The sequence below is a fragment of the Misgurnus anguillicaudatus genome, chromosome 15, assembly GCF_027580225.2.
Source record: "Misgurnus anguillicaudatus chromosome 15, ASM2758022v2, whole genome shotgun sequence".
Taxonomy (NCBI): Eukaryota; Metazoa; Chordata; class Actinopteri; order Cypriniformes; family Cobitidae; genus Misgurnus; species Misgurnus anguillicaudatus.
Genome location: NC_073351.2, coordinates 26,965,648 through 26,991,800, shown reverse-complemented (window position 1 = coordinate 26,991,800; position 26,153 = coordinate 26,965,648). Strand labels below are relative to the sequence as shown.

The following is a 26,153-nucleotide window of genomic DNA, read 5'->3' as shown; positions in this document are numbered from 1 at the left end:
AAAATCCCGATTTGAAAGCCTCAGATCTATTGGCACATCAGCTTACACAGATTAAAGCTGTTGAAACTGTTCTCCAGACAGAGAGTGACTCATTGCACAACAATGAGTTGTGGTGCTTTCTTGTTGTTCTCCCAAGGCTTGAATTGTTGAGATGAGTACAATGGGAAAGAAATGTATGTGTTAACATATGAGGCCAGATCAGGTGCATTTACAGGCTATGTCTCATACCACTTTGTTAAAAATGTGTTTTTTATGCATTTCTTGCAGACAGGTTTAACAAATAATTAGAAATTCATTGCTTTTTTAATGTTTAGAACTGAACACTCCACACAGTTTAAGTTTTAATGACTGATGGAGGATATTTACATGTAGGACAGATGTTGATACTGCTGTGTAGTCATTTATTATACTCTGACCTTGCACTAACAAACACAAGTCTCCTGTGGAGTGAACTAGAGAGCGAGGGCTTTAGTACTCTAGAGTTAGTTAAGTGCTCATTGTGGATGTCTTTACACAGTCTGTTTGTGCACTTTAGACCACGTGGCTCTGGCTTTCTCTTTTGTTTCTTCTCTCTTCACAATTATAGTCTCTTGTTAGCATTAGAAAAGGATGCTTACATGTTCTGAAGATGTTGTGAGTGGTGCTTGCTGTGTGCGCAAAACTGATTCCAGGGAGGTTGCCAGGTTGTTGTTACTGTAGGTGGTTGCTTATGCATTTTGTGTGTTTTTGGATGGCCAAGTGAGATTTTACTTGCTCCACTGGAGAAGTAACTTGAAAATGCCCGCCACAAAATCTAGACTGACTTCAACAACATGTTTTTCACTTCCTGTCTCTCACATGACACTCCGCTTCGACAAATCACTTTTTTAAAAAATATGCTGATTTTCCAGCTCTCCTAGAGTTAGACATTTCTCTGGGTCTGGCGGTATCACTTTTATCATAGCTTAGCATAACCCATTGAATCTAATTAGACCATTAGCATCGCGCTCAAAAATAACCAAAGAGTTTCGATATTTTTCCTATTTAAAGCTTGACTCTTCTGTAGTTGCATCGTGTAGTTACATTGTGTACTTACATCGTGTACCGACTGAAAATTAAAAGTTGCAAATTTCTAGGCTAGGAACTTATACTCTCATGATATCACACAGTGCCCGAAAATAGTCCCCTGCTACTGAAACTTACCAAGGGGACTATTTTCGGGCGCTGCGTGATATTATTGCAATGCTGCAGCCATGGCACGGCAGAAAAGTCCTTGATTATTACGCCAGAATGAGAGTATAGTTCCTAGCCATATCTGTCCGTCTTAGTACACAATGTAACTACAGAAGAGTCAAGTTTTAAATAGGAAAAATATTGAAACTCTTTGGTCATTTTTAAGCGCGGTGCTAATGGTCTAATCAGATTCAATGGATTATGCTAAGCTATGCTAAAAGTGGTAGCGCCAGACCCGGAGATCGGCTGAATGGATTCCAAAACGGTAAAAATCAAATGTTTAACTCTAGGGGAGCTGTAAAATTAGTGTATTTTCATTAAAATTGCAGTGTCTATTTAAGCCTGATTATACTTGATGGACCTTCAGTAAGTTTCCAATGCAGAGCCATGTGCAAAGTTACAAAAACACCATGTGCACTTAGTGCACCATTGACTTCCATAGTATTAGTTTTTTTTTTACTATGGAACTCAATGGGTACTGTCATCATCCTTACCATCATTTTATTAAATATCTTATTTTGTGTTCAACAACATAAATAAACTTTTTTAGAACAACATGAAAGTGAATAAATGGTTACAGAAACTGAATTTTTAGGTGAACTATCCTTTTAAGGGTAAAAAACTTGCATTTATGAAATGTAGTAAAGTGAAAATTACAATTGTATGCATCGGAATGTAGTAAAAGTTTGAAACAGAAAAACACTAAAGTACAGATACTTGATTAGTGAGTAAAAATACTTATTCACACCAGGGGCGTAGCCACGAGGGGGCCTGGGTGGGCCTTGGCCCCCTCATTTACACGTCCGGCCCCCTCAGATTTCCAATTGCTTAAAATAAGATTGTTGATTTCTTAGTCTGATTGATAGATTGGCCAATCAAAATGATGTGCGATAAAATGCAGCTATTTTCAAACTTGATTGGATTAGCTCATGTCACGCGTTGTTGTGCGTAACTTATATAAACTTATAACTGTGCTATAAACGTATAAAATATATACTGTATATACGAGTTGCCCCTAGTGCTGCCTCACGATTAGTCGCGACTAATCGTTTGCAGAATAAAAGTTTTTGTTTACATAATATATGTTGGTGTACTATGTATAATAATTGTGTATAAATGGATACATACACATGCATGTATAATTTAAAGAAAAAAATATATTTATATAATAAATATTTATATTTATATATAATATAAATTATATAAAAATATAAAACTTTATATACACATGCAAATATTTCTTAAATATATACATGCATGTGTGTGTTTGAATTTATACATAATTATTATACATAGTACACCAACATATATTATGTAAACAAAAACTTGAATTCTGCAAACGATTAGTCGCGACTAATCGTGAGGCAGCACTAGTTGCCCCCTCATTTTAAGATAGGACCCCCTAAAAATAAAATTCTGGCCACGCCCCTGATTCACACCTCTGGACTTTTAGGTACACTGCATCTATAGACTCCATTCAAAGTCAAGCATCCATAATTTAGAGGAGATTATACACCATTGCATTGTTTATACAGCAGAGAGCAATCAGAGTAGAATTATATAGAGAAAGAAGAAAACGAGAAGATGTTTCTCCACTCCTCCTCGTATGTGCTTTATTGTCAGAAAAGTTTCAGTCGAGGGTCCCTCCTACCTGTCATATACAGACAGTGGCAAGAAACGTCTGCTCTTTTATGTCCTCTGTGTTCCTCATGAGAGCTGATAGAAATAGGTGAGCGGCTCCCTCTGGGTTTTTGTACGACATCCTCTAATGGCTGAGAAGAAAGTAAGAGATGGCTGTGTGTAGGTTGGTTTGTGTGTCCTGTACTTGCGTTTGTTTGTTTGTTAAAACAAGGCACCGCCTGTGTGTGTGCCTCAAACAAGGAGATACGTTTCTATGGTGACACAGCCTCTATTGCCCCGCCTGCCAGTAAAATATTAAATCATTCAATGTTGATAGAACTTTATAAAGCTGAAATCAGCATTGTTTTATATTCGTGTATTTACTAAAGTATGTTTACATTGAAAATATTACTGTATGATGCATACATGTTGCTATTGTGAAACAAAGCATATTAATATTTACTTCTGCTGTTAATTACCACATTCTGACATTTCTTCAGATATTAAAGTAAATCTATGAACATACAGTACTTTGTGTCAACTATAAAAATTGTTCCCTTTATTTACATTTCACCATCACATTTATGCATTCGGCAGACAATTTTATTGCTTTTATTAAGACCTTTGCGCTCCTAATGTAGCACCCTACCAACTGAGCTACAGGAACAAGGTTTTTAAATAGATATTCGTGTTATGTAACATGCCACGCAAAGTGCACTTTTCACATGAGCACTCATAACATGACCCTCTCCCCTCGAAAACAAACCTTAAAACACAAGTAACTTGAAAATGCAAAATCAAGACTGACCGACACAAATAGATTTTTGCACTTTTTCTCTCACATGACGCTCCGCTTCGACTCTCTGATCCCTCAATTATTCCTGATTATACTTAACGATGGACTTTCGGACATTTTCGGATGAGCCATGCACAAAGTTACAAAAACACCACACACATACTTAGCACAACACTATTTGTTTTTCCTGCTATGGAAGTCAATGCAGTTTTTCTTACCATTACACGATTTCCTACTATTCCTACTATTATAACAGATAGAAGTAGTAATAGAATAGCTGAACTGTTATCCATCCCTTGTTAATTGTTAATTAAGTAATCATTTACTTAATAATTTCAATCTTTTCCTGTAACTAAAATAGACTAGAGTAGAGTAGACTACAATGCAATAAATACAATAGATATTTATGTCATTTTTTAAAAACAACGAAAGAATGTTTAGGTCCCACAAGTATTAACAATGTAACTAGCAGTGTTGGGAAAATTACTTTTAAAAGTAATGCATTACTATATTAAGTTACTCCCACAAAAGTAACTAATTGCCTTACTTAGTTACTTTTCATGGAAAGTTACTTTTAAGTTACTTTTGCATTACTTTTTCTTACTTTGCAGGTGTTTTTTATGACTGAGAAGTTTTTCAATGCATTTCCATCGCAAAAATGTCAAGCTCTGGTCTGCCATCTCCATTTCTGACTGAAACTGTTCACACATAGAGTGTGTAATTCTATGTTATTACGTAGGTTTAATGCAGTACATTGGTTTTTATACCTAATTAATTAAAAAGAAAAGTAACTTGTATTGCTTTAATAAAAAGTAACTCAAATATGAATGTGTACATTTATAAAGTAATGCGTTACTTTACTCGTTACTTCAGAGAAGTAATATTATTACGTAATGCGCGTTACTTGTAAAGCGTTACCCCCAACCTGGTAAGTAGTCACAGAGAAAGTAAAAGCAAGACTATAAATCCTGTACAAAGTGAAATAAAAAACAACACAAACTAGTGATGCACCGATGTATCGGCCGGCGATATTTATCGGCCGGCGATATTTATCGGCCGATTTTTGATGAATTTGAAACCATCGGCATATCGGCAATAGCACAAGAAAGGCCGATACCGATTGTTTATTAATTAACTGCATAAAGAAATCCATTAAATGTAAAAAATGAGTTAATGTTGTTAATAAAATAAATGCTGAATAGCAAAAAACACCTTTGAAGGTTGTCATGCTGTCTTATTGTATTTGTTTTAGCTTAATTTGTGCCTCTCTTATTATGTTAGTCAGTTGAATGTTAATTAGATCCAAAAATAATTTGATGCAGAAATAAACTAGCTAATAGACCAACTGTATAGGTTTGTATACAAGTGTTTAATATCGGTATCGGCCAGAAGTTGTCTGTTTAAATCAGTATCGGCCTAAAAAAGTCCTATCGGTGCATCCCTAACACAAACTATAAAATATTTTGAACAGTTTCTGTAACTTTGTGTTCTTCTTAAAGTTCAGCTACCAGTGATTACACCACGCTTTCCCCTTTCACCCATTTATCTCTGCTATTGTCATCCATCTGTTTTTTTGGCATCAGCCCTCCTGGTGAGCAATGTTCCTCCCATCTGCACCGTTTCTGTTTCCTCATCCGTTTCTCGCTCCCACTGCAGGACACATCGCACCTTTCATAAAGAATCATGGGCACAAGAGTTGGAGTTTTATTGTTCTAGTAGATCAATAGTGTAGACGTGTGCTTCGTATAGTCGAAGGAAAACAAACTCCATAGCAACCACTTACGATACATGCTCTGAGTTCCTCACAGGAACAGAAGAAAGAGTGTGGAAAAATCTAGACATAGACAGACCAAGCTTGATAAACTTGGCATAGGACTGCTGTGAACCGCAGTTATTTCTGTGATTTTCTCAGCTTGTTCTCTAGAGCTGGACAGCAGAGTTTATTAGAGATGACCTGCTGTGCATTTCTTCATGACTTCTGTATGTGTCCCTGCATTATAATAAAGTGCTTTGTTGGACTTTGCAGGAGATTTTGTAAAGAAATTGGCCATTATTTCTTTCCGCTTGTTTTGTTCACAAATATAAATAATGGACAAATAGCTTGTATTATTTATTAGCTACATACAGTAATACTAGATGTGTTATATAAAAAGTAGAAAATATGCTTAGGGAGTTTTATATGAAGTGTTCAGATGCAAAAAAGCCTCTAAACGTCACCTCTGTCAAAAACAAGATCAAGATATCAACCGAATGCTCTCGCCATGTATTATAGACGGTTTCAGCAGTAACAACATAAACAAACAGCTTTCGTAGAACAAACATAACTACCAGTAAACTCCGCAAAGAATCAATAACAATAGAGTCCTTTCAGAGTTGTTCATTTCTGATATCAAGCAAAAAAAAAAAAAAACAACAAGTAGATTAACTTAGTTCATATTTCATAGCTAAAGCGTATAAAAAATGGAGGGGTATCAGACTCAAATTCTGACTAGAATTGAGTATGACAACGTCAGGCTACTTTTATGTATTGGTTTCTACATGTTTTTCTTACGCCTTTTAAAACTATTCTCGCTTGGGGTTGTGGTTAGAGTTGGGGTTTGGATGTCTAGAAATGTAACAGAAAGTGATTCTAACCCCAACCCCAAGTGACAATAATAAGAAAATAGGAAAAAAACTATGAGAAAACAATACATAAAATTTAACGAAAAAGAAAGTTGTGCAACAGACACGAAAAACTACACTGTAAAAATACTTTGCTGCCATAAAAATTTTTGTTAAATCAACTCAGATTTACAAGTCATGTCAACAGAGATGAGTTGATACAACTTATAAAATATAGTTGAGAAAAGTCAACTTAATTTTTTAGGTTATAACAACTCACCTGTAGTTATAACAACTCATCTCTAGTCAAGATAAATAATAGTAGGTGAAATGACTTGTAAATCCAAGTTAATTCAACAAAAAATTTTAAGGCAGAAAAGTTTTTCTTACAATGTATTTATGTAAATTCGTGCGACTGACACGAAAAAGACATTCGTGCTCAAGCCACGAAAAAAAGCTGAATTTCCTGCAATGGACACAAATAAATTAATCAAATTTTGCGTGACTATAATCCGACTTTCTGTGAGATCATTCTGAAAATTACTAAACATTAAAGTCTGATAAAAATGCTCATTTACATGAAAAAAAATGTCAAACGCACTTTTGCATCTGAACCCTTTATGGAGTTTGATTCGATACACTGATAAAAATGCAAGCTGCTTTGTATAAAAGTATTTAAAAAATGCATAAATGTGAATGTGTTTGCATGTTTGAATGTGTGTGAGCTTTTCTCCTGTCTGTTTATCTTCTCAATTAGTTGTTTTCATTATCCCATTTGGTCGTGTACATTAACAGACCAGTCGTCCATAGAACAGTACAGCCCCCATTGTGCTATAAAATTCTGCAATTTCACAGCTGTTTGCCGGCCACAGAAATCGCACCAGGATTTAAAGGTTTCCCGGTGAGGCTTTCGTTTGTGTTCGGCAGAGTCTTAGCAAAACCTCACGGTGCATTTGTCAGAATCATAATGTTCCCAGAGTTAACAGAGCCTGTAATTATAAAGGAGAAAACCCAGTATTAGCGTATGATCTGGCAGAAAGGATCTGTTCGAGAAAGATAAATAAAGCTAACAGGAGCTTTTTGCGTAGGCAATTACTTTGCTTGGATTCATTTTCTAAATGGGATATTTCGTCTTATGCTTAATGACAAGATACGGGGAGTTCAAGGTGGGCAGCCTCTGTGATACAATGCATGCTTTTGAGTTTATTGCTTCTGATAAAAATAACTTTTAGCGAGACTCCTTTGCACAAAAGGGGTGCTTAAAAAGGGCTGTTATGGTGTCATTAGGTAACAGCTAAGCTGTCGTTAGCTGTTAAGTTACAGCAATCGCATTTGCACAGAAATAGTTTACACAAAGCCAAATGAACCGAAGGTGGTAGTTGTGGTCACACTGAAAATTTACACAGTTTTAATATACACAAATAGATCTCATTTACAAGCTTTAGTTACCTTTCTAAAAAAACTGTTAATACAGTTCACATCATTTGAAGAGTGTTGTAATACTAATCGTATGCTCTCCACTGCCAGCAAGGACATCAGGGATCTTTTTGTAAATAATTCAGAATTTAGACTTACTGTAAAATGTGAGATCAAGAAGTATATTTAGCACTTGTGCGTGTTATATTCACACCTAACTGACGTTGCTTGTGCTTGTATATGTGTGTGATTAATGTTAATTCTTTCTTTGATTTTATCTTGCTACGCTTGGATGGGATTCGCTGTGTTTATCCAGTCGCATGTAAGTACTGCTAATAAAACCGGAATGAAACATTTGTGCATTTAATATCTGCCTTTATCGAAATATACTAATGGATGGATGAAAGAATGCATAGATTGATAGACAAATATAGTTTCATGGTTATTTACTTATACGTATAATAATTTTTTGATGTAGGTGATCTCGTCTGACATGAAGGCGGACCACATTTTTCGGCTGACAGGAAAGGGTGCGGATCAAGACCCAAAGGGCGTGTTCAGCATCAACCGACTGACAGGAGAGGTGGCGGTTAGCCGAGCCCTGGACCGAGAGGCTATTGCGTATTACCATGTGAGTACCATTGTGGAGCAAAGTGTATAAATATTTAATGCTGATGATAGCTATGGTTTTCTTTTTGGTAAGCGATTTTTGTTTCAGTGAGTGAGTTTGTAGGATTTCACTTAAAAGGATGGTTCATACAGAAACTCTGTCATTATTTACTTTCTGTTCTACTTTGGGTTGTAGTTTTATGGATTAGAAAAACTCTTAAAATAAGTTGATTTTGTTCCAGTTGGTTTAAGCTGGAAGTAGCTGATTTATACTGGTCCTCCCAGCCTAGCAAAGCTGATTTTAGATGTTAGGCTAGCTGGTTTGTTACTCGAGATATTTTGAGAAATGTTTGTAACCAAACCGATCAGAAGCCCCATTGACTTCCATAGTATTATTTTTCCTATTATGGAAGTTAATAGGGCCTCTGGCTAGCTGGTATGTTCCTCAAGAAATTTGGAGGAATGTTTGTAACCAAACTGATCTGAAGCCCAATTGACTTCCATAATATTATTTTTCCTATTATGGAAGTTAATAGGGCCTCTGGCTAGCTGGTATGTTCCTCGAGATATTTGGAGGAATGTTTGTATCCAAACCAATCAAAAGCCCCATTGACTTCCATAGTATTATTTTTCCTATTATGGAAGTGAATGGGGCCTCTGGCTAGCTGGTTTGTTACTCAAGATATTTGGAGAAATGTTTGTATCCAAACCAATCAGAAGCCTCATTTATTTCCATAGTATTATTTTTCCTACCATGGAAGTGAATGGGGCCTCTTGCTAGCTGGTAAGTTCCTCAAGATATTTTGAGAAATGTTTGTAACCAAACCGATCAGAAGCCCCATTGACTTCCATAGTATTCTTTTTCCTACTATGGAAGTTAATGGGGTTTCTGGCTAGCTGGTATGTTCCTCAAGATATTTTGAGGAATGTTTGTATCCAAACCAATCAGAAGCCCTGTTGATTTCCATAGTATTATTTTTCCTACTATGGAAGTGAATGGGGCCTCTGGCTAGCTGGTATGTTCCTCAAGATATTTTGAGGAATGTTTGTAATCAAACCAATCAGAAGCCCCATTGACTTCCATAGTATTATTTTTCATACCATGGAAGAGAATGGGGCCTCTTGCTAGCTGGTAAGTTTCTCAAGATATTTTGAGAAATGTTTGTAACCAAACCGATCAGAAGCCCCATTGACTTCCATAGTATTCTTTTTCCTACTATGGAAGTTAATGGGGTTTCTGGCTAGCTGGTATGTTCCTCAAGATATTTGGAGGAATGTTTGTAACCAAACCAATCAGAAGGCCTGTTGATTTCCATAGTATTATTTTCCTACTATGGAAGTGAATGGGGCCTCTGGCTAGCTGGTATGTTCCTCAAGATATTTTGAGGAATGTTTGTAATCAAACCAATCAGAAGCCCTGTTGATTTTCGTAGGATTATTTTTCTTACCATGGAAGTGAATGGGACCTCTGGCTAGCTGGTATGTTCCTCAAGATATTTGGAGGAATGTTTGTATCCAAACCGATCAGAAGCCCCAATGACTTCCATAGTATTATTTTTCCTACTATAGTAGCCGATGGGGCCTCTGATCGGTTTGGTTACAAAAAATCCTCAAAATATCTTCCTTTGTGTCCATCAGAACATATAAATTTATACAGGTGTGTAACAACATGAGAGTGAGTAAATGATGACAGAGTTTAAATGAATTTTGGGTGAACTATCCCTTTAACTAGCTGAGCTGGTGTCACATTTCGGCAAGAGTCTATGAGTTGTCTATGAGTTGTGGGCTATAAGTCAAGTCTTCCAGAATAATATATAAGTTCTTTGTAAACAGACCAAGGCATTACTGACTGTATATGGCTTTCAAATCAAATATTGCATATTGGTTACTGCTGGAATTGAATACCATCAATTGTTAATGGTTCTTGTGTGTCTTTTATCCTAACCTTTTGAATTTAATAATAATCAGTGTGAGTTCTCCTATAACATTTGTTTTGTGTGCAAAAAATCAACAGCATATGGGTTTGGAACAACACGAGGGAGAGTAGCCCAAATAATGACAGATTTTTAATTTTTTTTCTTTAATTTTTCATTTTTTTCGGTTTCTTTAAAGACCCCAAGCTGACAGGCTCAGGTTCATTTAAGTCATATTAGACAGTCGCACTAACTGAACGTCCCTAATCGAAAAGAAAATATGTTTTTGCTCGACTCCATGCATCAAGACGATTAATAGCCGTAATGACTCCTGTCTTCTTGGCAGCCAGTGAGGGCCTCGGTGAAGAGAAGCCGACTGGCGTACAGGATGTCCGACTGCAGTTATTCTACACCCCTTGTGTGTGATCAATGATGCAGCTGTCAGCTGGCCTGTCAGGCTCAGTCAGCGCCTGGATAATGTGTGTTGAATTTCTGTGTGAACAACAAGTTTTCTGTGAAAACTCACTTTCAGTGACTTCTGGAAAAAAAATTAATTTAACATTTATGAGACACTTTATTCCATTTATTAGTATGCATGTTCGCTGGGTTCAAACCCATGACCTTTTGTGCTAATAATGTAATTCTTTACTGCTGAGCTATACAGGAACAAGTTTAAAGTGGAGGATAACCTGCTGAATAAAATCAGCTTGGTTATCCAACCTGGTTTAAACTAGAAGCAACTGGTTTTAGCTGGTACTTCCAGTCTGGCAAAGTTGCTCTGTGTCCAAAATTGTGTATTGTGAAATGTTTTACAATATTGAAATTTTAAAATTTGGCGGCTCCCCAGATCGCAGGGCCTCATAAGATGGTAAAGAGTCAATCAAATGCACACTTAAAAATCTAACTGGAATAAGTACTGTAGTAGGTCATCCGGGTAATGTTCGCTTACTGGTTTTAGAAAACTATGAATTTGGACATGCTTTTCACCTCACAAATTGATTTTCGCCTACTATAGTATAAAAGTAGGCGATTTCGGATGCATTGCTGGTCTTTAGCTGGTTCCAAGTTGGAAGACCAGTTTAAACCAGCCAGCTTAGGATGGTTTTAGCTGTTTTTTCAACAGGGTTCTAGCAGGTAAACCAACAAACAAAAAACATCTACCAGACTTATTGAATAAACAACTAAAACCAATCCAAACTGGTTGACTTGTTTGTACTGTAAGCGGTTTCTCATTCTGGTCATTGCTGATTTAGCAAGCTGGTTTTAGGCTGGGTTTTTGAGGACTATAAATAAAATGTTCAATAGTTTTACATATTCTATATATTTAGTAATTTTCTGTGTTTCATGTAAAGCTGCTTTTAAAACAATGCAACATTTTAAACAAAATACATTTGTGTTGAATTTAATTAAATAGCTAATAAACTGGTCAAGCTGATCTTAGCTGTTTAGGCTGATCCTAGCTAGTCCAGGTTGGTTAAATCACCTCTGATATGACCTGGTAGATGTTTTTTCAAGATGGCCTACCTGCTAGAACCCAAACTCTTAACCCAGATATTGTCTTTACGTAGCCCCTTATGGAACGGCTGCAATTCCACAAGGGGGCGTATTTGTTCCTCAGACGTTGCACAATAAACGTGACATCCGAATATATATTCATTATAAATCGTGAATGAAAAGTGAGATTGGAACGAATGTCCATTAGTGAACTAATTGTATACACTATTTATATCGTAATTCGGTCAGAAACGTCAAGATTGTGAGATGAACAAATCGTTTTGGATTAAAAGGCTTGGATATTCCATTTCCTTGGACTTTTGGGGTTTTATGAACAATTTGTTTTGGACAATTTCACCGAAGCGGATAAAGGGAAGATTTTGAAGGTAAGTAAATGTCCTAAATCGGCGCCGCCCGGTTCAGGTAACTAACAACTAGATTACAGTTTTATGACTGCTAAAAATCATATTGTGCTTTGTGTGTGCGCTTAATGGAATCCCGAAAGTCTAAGCTTTACAACGATGTGCCGCATGACCGTATATTTTGAAGATTTAATGCTTCAAAGTTACAATGACGTTTATGCAGCCTCACGTGTTCCTTATCAAGGCAAGGCAAGGCAAGGCAAGGCAAGTTTATTTGTATAGCACATTTCATACACAAAGGTCATTCAAAGTGCTTTACATAGAAATGAGAAAACAAAAATCAAAGATACATGAATTCAAAATATCAATTAAAATAAAAAATAAATGTGATTTAAATAAAAACTGTTTAAATGTGTGAAAAAGAATAAAACAGGAATAAAAGTATAAAACAATTAAAAATATGAATAAAAACAAGAGAAATAGAACATAATTAAAATAGTGCATATATAATATAGTGCAATCAGTTCGGACGCAGCATAGTGCTCATTCAGTAAATGCATAGCTAAACAGATGTGTTTTGAGTCTGGATTTGAATGTGGCTACTGTTGGAGCACATTTGATCTCTTCTGGAAGCTGGTTCCAGATGCGACTGGCATAATAGCTAAAAGCTGACTCTCCTTGCTTTGAGTAAACCCTTGGTATTTCCAGCTGATGTGATCCTAATGATCTGAGTGATCTGATAGGTTTGTATTCAATGAGCATATTAGCAATGTATTGAGGTCCTAGTCCACTGAGTGATTTATATACCATTAATAATACTTTAAAATCAATCCTAAATGTAACTGGTAGCCAGTGTAGAGACCTGAGGACTGGTGTGATATGCTCATATTTTCTGGTTCTGCTCAGAATCCTGGCAGCAGCATTCTGAATGAGCTGGAGCTGTCTAATGGTCTTTTTGGGAAGGCCAGTGAGGAGGCCATTACAATAATCCACCCTGCTAGTGATGAAAGCATGCACAAGTTTCTCTAAGTCTTGTCTGGAAACAAAGCATCTAATTCTTGCAATATTTTTGAGATGATAGTATGCTGATTTAGTTATTGCTTTGACATGACTACTGAAACTAAGGTCAGACTCCAGAATCACACCAAGATTCCTGACTTGATTTTTAGTTGTTTGACCCCTAGCGTCAAGGTATGCATTCACCTTGAGAACTTCATCTTTGTTTCCAAACGCAATGACTTCAGTTTTCTCTTTGTTTAACTGAAGAAAGTTTTGGCACATCCAACTGTTAACTTCATCAATGCATTTGCACAGGGAGTCAATGGGGCTGTAGTCGTTAGGGGATAGAGCTAAGTATATCTGGGTGTCGTCTGCATAACTGTGATAGGCAATTTTGTTATCTCTCATTATTTGGCTTAGTGGGAGCATATACAGGTTGAACAGGAGTGGCGCAAGAATTGAGCCTTGCGTGACTCCGCATGTCATGGATGTCCACTCAGATTTATGGCCACCTATACTTACATAATAACCTCTCCCTTCTAAGTATGACTTGAACCATTTCAGGACCATCCCAGAAAGCCCGACCCAGTTTTCCAGCCTGTCAAGAAGTATGTTGTGATCGACAGTGTCAAAAGCAGCACTGAGGTCGAGTAGCACCAGCACTGATAGTTTGCCTGTGTCTGTATTGAGGCGAATATCATTTATTATCTTTATGAGCGCTGTCTCTGTACTGTGGTGTGGTCTGAAACCAGATTGAAAAATGTCAAAGTAACCATTAGAAATTAAGAATTTGTTCAGCTGATTGAAAACAACTTTTTCAATGATCTTGCCTATGAAAGGAAGATTTGAGATAGGTCTGTAGTTGCTCAATACAGTGTTATCTAGGTTGCTCTTTTTCAGGAGGGGCTTAACAACTGCAGTTTTAAGGGACTTTGGAAAAGTGCCAGAGTTAAGTGATGAATTTACCACTTTTAGGAGATCTGCTTCTAAACAGTTAAAGACACTTTTGAAAAAAGATGTTGGGAGTGTGTCAAGGGCGCAGGTTGATGTTTTAAGATGCTGTACTATTTCTTCCAAAATTTTACCATCAACTGCTTCGAAATCAGACATCGTAACTACTTTCTGATGTTGTGGTCTGATTTGTCTGACCCCGGCGCAGCTCAATGATGTGCTGATCACCTTTCTAATATTATTGATTTTCTCAGAGAAGAAGTTAGCAAACTCACTACATTTGCTGTCTGAGAGCATTTCACTTGGAATGTGACTTGGGGGGGGTTGTTAGTCTCTCTATAGTAGCAAAAAGAGTGCGTGTGTTATTTATGTTTTTGTTTATAATATTTGAAAAGAAAGTCTGTCTAGCTTTGCCTAGTTCCACACTGAAAGCACGAAGGCTGTCTTTATAGATTTTATAATGGACTACAAGTTTTGTCTTCCGCCACATGCGCTCAGCTTTTCTGCATTGTCTCTTCATATTCTGCACCTCTGTTGAGTTTCTCCAAGGTGATTTTTGCCTGCCATTCTTCTTCCTGACTTTTACAGGAGCAATATCATCGATTGCACTCTTAACTTTCAAATTAAAGGAATCAAGGAGAAAATCAACAGAGACTGCAGATATGCTTGGTGTTAAAGATTTAGTTTCAATAGTAGGAGAGATTAATATATCAAAGAAAATACAGAAATGATCAGACAGTGCCACATCCTTAATAACAATTGATGAGATGTTTAAACCCTTACTGATAATTAAATCTAGAGTGTGTCCACGATTGTGTGTGGGTCCATGTACATGTTGAGTCAGATCAAAAGTATTTAAAACAGCTGTGACATCTTTTGTCATAATGCTTTCTGGCTTATCTATGTGAATGTTAAAATCTCCAGCAATAGCAAAACAGTCAAACTCTGAGGAAATCATTGATAACAGTTCTGTAAAGTCCTCAACAAATGCTGGAGAGTATTTTGGGGGCCTGTAAATAATGATAAGTAGAATGCGTGGGATACCTTTCAACACAATACCTAGATGTTCAAAAGACGGGTAATTCCCAAATGACACTTGCTTACATTGATAGACATCTTTAAAAAGAGCAGCTTGACCTCCCCCTCTCCTATCAGTTCTGCAAAAACTCATATAAGTAAAGTTAGGAGGGGCTGTTTCATTAAGGACTGTTGCACTGTAGCTTTCTTCTAGCCATGTTTCATTTAGAAACATAAAATCCAGGTTGTTCGTGGCTATTAAGTCGCTGACTAGAAGTGATTTGTTTCTAAGTGAACAGATATTTAAAAGTGCTAACTTAACAGTACAATTTTTTTCCCTAACAGAGATCTTAGTTTGACAAGTCACAGGCAGCAGATTAGATTGATTTGCCACACGATTTGATCTAGCCTTACACTTTCTATCATGTACTAAAACAGAAATAGAGAAAGATATAGGCACACTGAGTTCCTGCTTTTGTAAACATTTGATAAAAGTATTAGTATTTTCATAGCAGGAACCCGACACACATCACTGAGAGCCGTTATCAGTTGTTTTTGGTTCACCTACAGCAGATGGAGGAGGGTGTGTGCCTTGGCGTTGTGTCAGAGACCGAAGAGCTCTCACAGGACGAGGAGGGGGAACTGGGCCCACTGGCTTTGGTGGTTTTGGGGCTTGCTGTTTTCTGGTTGAAATCTGTGGGCTTGCAGCAATAGAGTGGGATAGTTTAGTTCCAGCATAAACCAGTTCCTCCATTTTTCCAGAGAAGGTCAAAAGCGGGGATGCTGGAGAGAGGAATGACATATCTAGTGAGGAGTCCTGTTGTTCTGATGTGACCGGAGGCTGTGATATGTTGTCCTGGTTTCCCTGGCTGTTTTCCAGAAAGTCGTCCTTGGGTGCTGAATCTTGGAGTCGTTCTAATCTGACACAGTCTGACTGTGGTGAGCTCTGTGGGCAGGACTCAGCTGAGATTGTGTCCATGAGCAGTGGTTGTTGTGGCTGCGTGGTGTTATCTCTGTCCTTGTGGGATATGTCAACATCATGTCCATTCAGGTGCTGGAGAGAAGTCCTGTGGTCATTCATACTCTGTCCAGGTGTGTGTGTGCCATTCAGGTTGAGTGGATTGGCACACACTGCTGAAGGATGATGAAGGGAGAAATAGATATTGTCCTTTAGCACTCTTGCACCCAGTCTGTTTGGGTGGATGCCATCCTGTTTAAATAGTTGTCTCTGACTCCAGAAAAGATTGAAGTTGTTGATAAAGTTCAGTCCTTTTATGTTGCAGGTTTTTTGCAGCCATGTATTAAGTCCAAGCAAACGTGAAAACCTATTTGTTCCTCTTGCTGGAAGTGGTCCACTGATGAACGGCTGAACTTTCACTGTTCTGAGTGTTTCAAAAAATTTGTTGAAATCCCTCTTAAGGAGTTCAGATTGCTCTTTGTGAATATCATTCTTCCCCACATGAATGACAACTCGATTTACAGTCTTATGTTTCATCAGAATGATCTGAAGTTCCCTGTTTACATCAGAAACGGTTGCTTGTGGAAGGCAGCACGTAGTTGAGTCCCTTTTGATCAATTTTTTGATAATTGAGTCCCCCAGTATCAGAGTTCTGGGCTCGGATGCGCTCTGCGCTGAGTGCCGCTGTCTGCTTGATCTTGAGCGGCAGTTAGCATCAGTGTTAGCTGCTGGCTGATTTGATCGGTGTTCAGTCACATTTATCACATTTGGGGATTCCTCACTCATATTCATTAATACTTCAAATCTGTTCTCAAGATGTATAGGTGGTGGTAGAAAGTCAGTGTTTGCAATCCTTGTCATAGCTGTATCTGGGGTGGAGGAAGCAATTGCGGCAAAATGTGATGCTCGTGACAGTCTGATTTCTCGAGTGATTTTGGGTCTTGCTCCCTGTTTGTACCATTGATTAGTGTGTTGATCATTAGATTTATGGGACTCACCGGCTGTATGCTGAGGGCGTCCATGATGACGAAGCTCTGTGTGTTCCGTCTGGTTTGGTAGTCCTGTAAGTAACTTTGTTTCAAGAATAGCAATCCTTTGTAAAAGTCTGTGGCAGTTTGTGCAGCAAGTAGATTGTTGATGAGGCATTTCTTTTTCTTATCCTTTTGAATGAAGGCAGCTGTGTTTTTCCTTCTGGAATGTAAACTGATGGCGGTGGGAGGCTAGATGGAAGAAAAATTCCACTTTTTTGTAATCCTCCAGTCCCGAAAGTTTGTAAATTATCGTTGATGTCAAGCTTTGTTGTTTGAGCACTATGCTGATTTGCTGAAGTTAAAATTATAAGATAAAATATAAAAAGCGATAGAGCAAAGCGCAGAGCAGTAAGCAAAAGGTTAAACAATGAAGTAAACGTCACTTAATATTTTGTGTTTTGGACCAGTGCTTAAAAAGTTGAGGTCATTTAACTTTTAAGCGTACAAAATCCATTAAACTAAAACATTCAAGTAAACAGAACTTAAAATTATTAGTTTATGTTATGAGGAATACCCATAATGCGTGAATATTTTTATTATTTTGGGCTTTTTCACAGAATAAAAACTGGTAAAAACTTTTACTACTTATATTTGTTAATAAAATGTCATATAGATTTAAGCTTCTATATTATTGATGTTGTTTTTTTGTAAATGATAATTTTGTGTAGTCACCGTTAAGATGATCAGTGTTTCCGTACATGAACCCTGTTCATAACATTTTATTGTATTTATCTCCACAGTACTGACAATGTATGTCAAAAACACAGTTTTGTGTGTGTTTCTGTGGAGAATCACGTTTATTCAATGATTGACTTAAAGTTAGTCATGAATTTTGTGTTATAATACCATTTATAACACCAAAAGTAATATAAAATATTAATAAAATGGCAGCTTGATTTGTCTGCTACACCAACTAAATGTTCTATGTTAATACAATTTAATCGGTTTAGTTGTAAAAACTAAAGTTATTTAGTGCAATGGGTTTACTCGCAAATTTTTAGTAATGTCAATTAATCTGGGTTAAGACTGCAGGGATATTAGAAGAAATCAAAAATTAAGTCTCTTCATCTTAAAAGTATTGTTAGAACAGCTTATATGTTTAAGTAAACTTCACTCAAGTTGTTAATTAATCATTATTTGCATTTTTTTAGGGCAACAAGTTTTTTATTTTTTAGGTAAACTCAACTTATCCGGGCTTACAGTGTAGCTACCTTGTTTCAAAACAACTAAAGCTGGATTTCCAACAGGTTTATTTTGGGTTATCTATCAGATTGGCTGTCTGATATCTTTGTAGAAGTAAAAGAAAAACTGAAAGAGGCTTTCAATATGCAGAACCCTGCCAAAAGAAAGACCACCCTATGGCAGCTCCAGATAACGAGATAGACAATGCGAGTCCTTTGATTCGTTCGCTCAGTTGAGCGAGCTGATGCTTTGATTCGAGAATTCAAGAGATCTTGTTCTCATTCACTTTGTGTCCTCTGTCGTTTGACAGATAAAGCTGGGTTTACCCAAGTTTTCTATTCCCCCCATAGAGAAGAACAAAAAAATCCCTGCTTAGTTTGATATCCACCTGTCTGGCAAGAAAACGCTTCAATAAAAAGTTGCACTACCTCCGTTTTGTTCCACCCCACCGGTATACTCAGATTAAATGTGCTTAGGAAGGTTTTGAACAATCTCAGTCAGCCCGTCGCCTTTGGCTTGTCTTTTCAATAAGAAAGAGTTTGTAATAAGAGATAATTTTTCATATTATTGCTTTTCAGGAGCACATGCTATTCTTGCTTAAGGCAAGGCACATTATTTTGGCAAGTCTGGCGAGGGCGCGTTTGGGTCAGGTGGTTTGCGGTAAAGCCGGCATTTGCGGTAATGCCCGCGAGGGGGTAATCATGGGTAGACAGACCCCAGCCGGGATCAAAGACCTCACTCGACAGAGCACTTGACATTTACATCTCTCTATCTCAGTCTCTCTCACATCTACACCGCTCCCAATCTCAAAAGCGACCGGCAAGCAGGTGCACATCAAAGTCTGGCATTTTATAACGCAAATACTGGCACACTCCTGTGTTTATGAAGGAATGATGCTGACTAAAGCTGTTTTTACATCTTTTGACTGGGTTTTCATGGGAATTCTCTCCCTCACTCCCTCGTTCTCTAGACTATTCCTTTAAAGGGACACTCCACTTTTTTGAAAATATGCTCATTTTCCAGCTCCCCTAGAGTTTTTTTTTTACAGTTTTGGAATCCATTCAGCCGATCTCCGGGTCTGGTGGTACCACTTTTAGCATAGCTTAGCATAATCCATTGAATCTGATTAGACCATTAGCATCGCGCTCAAAAATGACATTACGATATTCGATAGTGCCCAAAAATAGTCCCCTGCAATTGAAAGTAACCAAGTGGACTGTTTTGGGCGCTGCGTAATATCATTACACTGCTGCTGTCATGGTACGACAGCAAAGTCCCTGATTATTGCGCCGGAATGAGAGTGTGGCTCCTGGCCATATCGGCCTAAAAAATTACAACTTTTAATTTTCTGTCGGTCTTGGTGCACGATGTCACTACAGAAGAGTCAAGTTTTGAATAGGAAAAATATCAAAACTCTTTGGTCATTTTTGAGCGCAATGCTAATGGTCTAATCAGATTCAATGGATTATGCTAAGCTATGCTAAAAGTTGTACCACCAAACCCAGAGATCGGCTGAATGGATTCCCAAATGGTAAGAATCAAATGTTTAACTCTAGGGGAGCTGGAAAATGAGCCTATTTTCAAAAAAGTGAAGTGTCCTTTTAATTTTGGACAAATATTTGCATATTAAGTCTCACAGCCTATCATTGCAGTTTTTCCTCTACATTATGTACATTATAAAGTAAATCACAAAAAAATGACTTGAGCTAGGTTTTAAAATGCTTTGTTACATTTTCTTACTTGCAGACGCCACTTAGACAGGTTTTGGGAACAAGTCACGGCCGACTAGCGGTCATGTCAGTATTGTAATAACCCGCTAGCTCTCCTGCTATGGCTGAGAGCCTTACAGCCCTTGTCCTCTAATGGCATGTTGTTCTCAGCCCCTCTCTCTCTCTAATCACACAGATGGACTAGTTCCCTGCTCTCATCTCGTCCAACACACACTCGTATGCCGTAACACCTCTGTGCCGCCGCACTTCACCTAATTCCGCGCCGCACTGGTGGGAATAACCGCATTTTCCGGCTGATCCCTCTGCAGCGCATCAGGAGTAATTACACCACAGCTAATTCCAACCAATCTCACACTAGTAGTAATCACAGGCGTACGGCAGCCAGTGCGGCCCAGTACAGCATATATATACGGGGAGAGGATGGAGAGGGAACCGGGCCAGGGACTGTTTTCGCAGGCAGTGTTGCATTGCTGCTGTGTATCTCAATCATTGGCTCTGCAGGAATCGAGCCCCAGCTCACAGCGGTTCCTGGCAAAGTTGTACACTTCACTGTTTATGTGTGGGTTTGTTTTTCTATGTAGCAAAAAACTTTTGAAGATAAGGAGCTTTTGGTGTTGTCTCTCACTATGTGGGAAGTCGTAGCGTAGTGGTTAGAGAGGCAGGCTTGTAGCCCGAGAGTTGCCGGTTCGAGTTGCTCCCTAGGCGCTGTAAGGATAGCTGCCCACTGCTTCTGGTGTGTTTGTTTACGACATGCAAGTGCGTGTGTTCACTAGGGGTTCTACAAATCCTTGATTTGTTTACATTTTTATTCTAAGGTCATGATTCGACTCTCGATTTTTATTGCTATGTCATTTTTAGACTAGACTTTTATGAAATATAATATCTGACCTTGAACCCGGAGATGCCCTGCCATGTTAGTCGTGCTGCCAGTGGAAAAACTAAACTTCCTGTCAGATGAACATTCCTGTCAGACCTTTGCACCTTAAAAACGCGCTTTTATTACCGTCAGACGAGATTGTGAGACTATACCCCAATGAGTCATGTTTAAATGCTGTTTTCATAACTCTTAAGCAACTGAAATAAACTGAAACGGATCTCAGTTCAGAGGAACGCCGCTGTCACAGATGCAACTTTGCTGTGCACGCATGCATGCTCTGTTTGAGTTCAGCTGTTTTTTTGTTTCCCATGTAAAGGGTAAAGAGCAGCTTGCGTGGTGTCTCCTGCATCTGCCATGCTATCTTTTGACTGGCTGTAGCTAGCGACATTAGAGGAGGTTGACTCGCAGCACTCAACACGTGTGTTTTTTTCCTCTTTGCAAGCAGACCGGACGTGACATGGGGGCGTGGCAGCATTGACAATTCCATTTTTTAATTTGAAGTTCGAGGTTGTGACTTAATTTCAATCGATTTCATTACACCCTTAGTGTTCACTACTCACTGGGATGGGTTATATGCAGAGGTCACCCATACGGGTATGTGTCCATGTCATTTTCACTTTATGGAGTTGCTAGGGTCTTTCTGGTGGTTGCTAAGGTGTTGCTATGTGGTTTGCTGAGGTGTTCCTAGTGTTTTAGTGAGATGCCAGCGAGTTAGGTGGTATCCTGGGTGGTTGCTAGGAACTACAAAAGGTGCTAGGGTGCTACAAAAGGTTCTCACAGCGATGACATAGAGCATAGAAGAACCATGTTTGGTTCCTCGTTCCAGTAAAGGTTCATAAAAGAGCCATTTCATACCTTTTTATAATCTGCAGAACCATTTTCCACTATAAAGAATATTTGGTGAAACAGAAACCTTGTTGGATGTTAAAGGTTTTCATGAAATCAAAAATGGTTCTTATTCGGCATTGTGTAACACCTTTGTAGTATTTTAGGGAAGTACCGTTATGAAAATTCACTATGGTTTAACCACGGTAAATTTGTGGTTACCATAGTTCTTTGGTATATTTGTAGCAAAACCATGGTAACCACAAATTTACCATGCATATTACACATTGGAACGTTGTTGTTCCGGTCAGGGACTTTTTTTCTAGCGGAAGGAATGCTTTTATTTATTTAACTTCATGAAAGTGGCACTAATAATTTTTATTTACTTTAATATTGTGTGGTAACCGTTTTATAAAAGCAATAAGGTACTCGAGGGAAGTTCAGTATCAAGAATAAGTAACGGCTGAAGTGTTTGCAGGCACTCCGCTTCGCGTCGCGGCTAACAATGCCATTTAGCCGTAACTTATTCACGATACAGCACAGCCTCAAGTACCTTAATGCCTACATGAAAAACATGTTTACTACACTTGTACTTTAATTTTCAATAACATAAGTTTGACACTTGCATTAATGTGCCACAATTTAACACCCAGTGGTTGAGGTTTGTTTTAATCTTTTATTAGTATGCACAATAGAAACATTATAAAAGAAGCAAATGCTCCCAAAGGAAACTGTCACAGAGAAAGAATTAAAGAGGACAGAGAATCAGGTGTCTGTGACAAATACAGATTATTGTTGCATCCAATGTATGGATATTTATTCTCACATTGTAACAACTGACTGAAGCTGTTTAATTCCCACTGTTTAAATTTACAACCCACAGATCCTACTTGCACAGCAGCAGCGCAAACACAAACATGCACGCACGCACGCACACACACACACCAAAAGAGAAATAGAAATACACTCTTTCACCATTCACACACTCATTTCTCACCGACTCTAATGCACACATGCAAACACACACATAAATATATTTTATTGCGTGTCCGCACAGACACACACTGACAAACGCAAATCCCCCAAGCGATTTTTCGTATTTAGGAAGCGTAGCATTTCCCCAGACCGACTAACTAACCGTGCAATTGACATCTTAGAAGCTCTTTCTCTCTGTTGGAGCCACAAAGTGACTCCATAATTACGATCTCTGTGTGGCGTTTACGGCCAGACTACAGCAAAATACAAGGCCACGATAAAAGCTCTATTATTTGACTGGTCTGGAATCAGGCCTCCATGTCATGCCTTGTTAATTTTCTCAGAGGCTTGTTACTGCAGGGAAATCGCACTGTAAAATGTTGAGCATCAAGGGGCCATGCTCAGATTGCCGCATGGGTGGCTGATCCCTGATCATCTTATAAAACTAAGATTAACAGACAAGATTGATACAGACAGGTGTTAGATTTTATATTAAATATGTCATAAAGATGTTTTAGTAAAAAGTAAAAAAAAAGTTATTAACATTGTCAATTACTGTACTGTCATGAAATATATTGCACAGTTGTTAAAAAAGTAATTAATGTGGATTTGCAACATAATGACCCTTGAGACTTTAAAAAAGATAGTTTTAAGTTTATGAAAGTTAGTGTTAAATGACAATGTTTAGTGTACACGATTAACAGTTTTTTTAACTTGATTCCTCCACTGACTATCCACTTTTAGTGCATGATAAAATCAGATTTAATGTCAGGGTTTATTTATATAGCACCATTTATACAACCAGTGTGCTTTACAAACACGAATAAAACAGAGGGACAAAGTAGAGAGAGAAATGAAAATAAAAATGTTAGTAGTAATAATAATAATAATACGTGATAATTTAGAGATTATTAAAAGCAAGTGAATATAAGTATGTCAACAGTTACTTGGTGAAGGTGCAGATCTAATCTGAAATGGCAAACTAATATTTTTGGACTAGCAAAAGTACAGTGATTTTTTAGTTTAAGTCTTAACCATGAAATAGATTTTTTGAGAGTCTTTGAACCCCTGGTATAACATCTCTGAATGGGAGCGTGGGTTTGAATCCCACTTCTTGACACCAAATTGTTGTGAAAAAATTCTGAAGGAAAACAAACTTGTGTTTTAATATTTTATTCAAGCATCAAGTTGATAAAGGTTGACAATTTTACAACATATTGGGAGTAAAGATTACAGTGAATTTCTGTCTCTAAGCTCAATGCTTCTAAGCTTCCCCCACACTGTAAAAAGTGAAAAGCTGGATCAACTTCAAAAATTACTTTAAATGGTTATTTATTTTATTACATTTTTCACCTAAAGTGAAATTAAAGTGAAATTTTAAGTTGAAAAAATTGTACTAATTGAAGTAATTTTTAAGTTGATCCAACTTTTTACAGTACAAGTATTTATTGACGAAAACCCAACACCTTGTGTGGAACATCACGTATTGCTCTATTGTTTGTGAACTCTATCCTTGTGCATTGTTTAAAAATTCACTGCCCTTTTGTTGTTTGTGAATGAAAACATCCACTAAATTAAACGGCTGTAAAAATGTATCGAATTATTTTATTTTTTTTAAATTACATTTTATATTGAAAATCTGTCATTTTGTGTTTTTCCCAAATCAGGGACATCAGCTATGAACTTGGCAATTAAAGAGTTAAAATCATGAGATTTTTGTAAATATTTGGTAGTTTTGATCAGTACTAAGGTTGATAAACAGATTTATAAAAAATGGAAAAAATATTAATCTGATACATTTTTACAGCAGTTTAATTTAGTGGATGTTTTCATCACAAAAGGGTATTGTATTGTTGTATGGTTGAGTTTTTGAAAAATTTCAAAGCATTTTCCCCAAAAATGTATCTATATAAGATTTGTCACCAAAAATCATTATATTTATTGAAACATAGAGAAAGTTGTGCCCAAATTAAGAAAAATCCCATAGTGGATGAAAACATCCCCGGCAACACATCATAAGGGTTAAGTTTGTCAGTTAACAGCTTGCAGACATAAAACAGCTCCCTTTCCTACAACTCCCTTTCTTTTACTCCTTCTGACCTTGTCCTAGCAAAAACTAGCCAGACATTTTCATCCGATTATACCTGAATTAGTTGACAATATGGTATTGCTCATGGCAGTTTGGACTAAAGATTTTAAGTAGCTTTAATGAACAGAAAAATATATATTTTTAAGGACTTGTTGGTTGAGATTAAACAAATTAGATTTTTGTGTTTTGTTTTTTGCTCTAAAATGCAACATTATAAATAAAGTCAAGTCATAATTTCTTAATTGTGTACGTAAATACAAATTTAGGGTCTACAGTCTATTTGAAGAGTTTCGTTGCAAAACGAGATAACCACCCTTTTTTTAATTGTTCAGAAATTGCGTTTTTTGGTTGTGCATTCCAATTAATATCAATGCAACTGCAGTTGGTTTGATTTAAACCTTCATAACTTAAAAAATACAGCTAAGTAGCACCGTAAAACAAAATAATAACATGATAACATAATAATAAACATGTTTTGACAAAAATGTAAAAAAATGGATTTATCTCGTTTTGCAACAAAACTATTCATTTGTAGTGACATATATTAGTGGATGAATTTAAGGTGAACTATCCCTTTAAAAAGCTTTTTGTTCATATCTTGTTTATAACCACATTCTCAAAAACATTTCTTACTGTTACCTGCATAAAAAATAAGTTGCGGAGAGACACATACACTCTAAAAATGGTGCTAAATAGCAGTAAAAGTGGTTCACTGGCTCGTAATCATATGGGAACCATTGTTAGTGCTTAACAAACCTATGTAGAATCTGTTTAGCACATGTAAAGAACCATATTGTGCTATGTAGATCCTTAAAGTATTAGTCAATTTTCTTAAAAAAAAAAAAAAACTGATAGTTTACATTTCAGGATTTTTCTCATTTTAATGGACTTTAATGGACCCCAAAACTTAACAGTTTTAATGCAGTTTAAAATTGCAGTTTCAAAGCACTCTAAACGATCTCTTGTCTAGCAAAACAGTATAAAAAAATATGCACTTTTAAACCACAACTTCTCCTCTTCCTCCGGTCCTGTGACACGCCAGTGCGACCTCACACAGTACGTCTTCACGTCAAGACGTCACCTATGATGTATGCGAAACTACGCCCTAGTGTTTACAATTGTTGAGAAAAAGGACCGTTCCGACATTGTTGTATGTGGAATGATACTAATGAATGTCTTTGTGTCAGTTTATTGTTTAAAATGGTCAGCAAATGTGCGTTTCATACATGTAACACGTGACCTTTCCATGGCATTATGCAATTACGTGAGGTCGCACTGGCTCGTCACACATCCGGAGGAGGATGAGAAGTTGTGGTTTGAAAGTGCATATTTTTTATTTTTCTTGCCAAAAATGACGGTCGTTTCGCTGGATGGGACCCTTGTGCCTCGTTTGGGATTGTTTGGAGTCCTTTGAAGCTGCGTTGAAACTGCAATTTTAAACTGCATTAAAACTGCCGTGCTGGGGTCCATCAAAGTCCATCAAAAGGAGAAAGAAC

At 37.3% G+C, this 26,153-nt stretch overlaps 1 protein-coding gene across 1 annotated transcript in view; it reads left to right on the top strand.

Annotated features, from left to right (window-relative positions):
* cdh13 (cadherin 13, H-cadherin (heart)) overlaps positions 1 to 26,153 on the top strand; it is a 469,469-nt gene that overhangs the window by 204,061 nt on the left and 239,255 nt on the right. Inside the window, exon 5 of the mRNA XM_055174957.2 lies at positions 8,124 to 8,276. Within this exon, the coding sequence (XP_055030932.1) occupies positions 8,124 to 8,276 (153 nt within the window). The remainder of the gene's footprint in view (positions 1 to 8,123; positions 8,277 to 26,153) is intronic.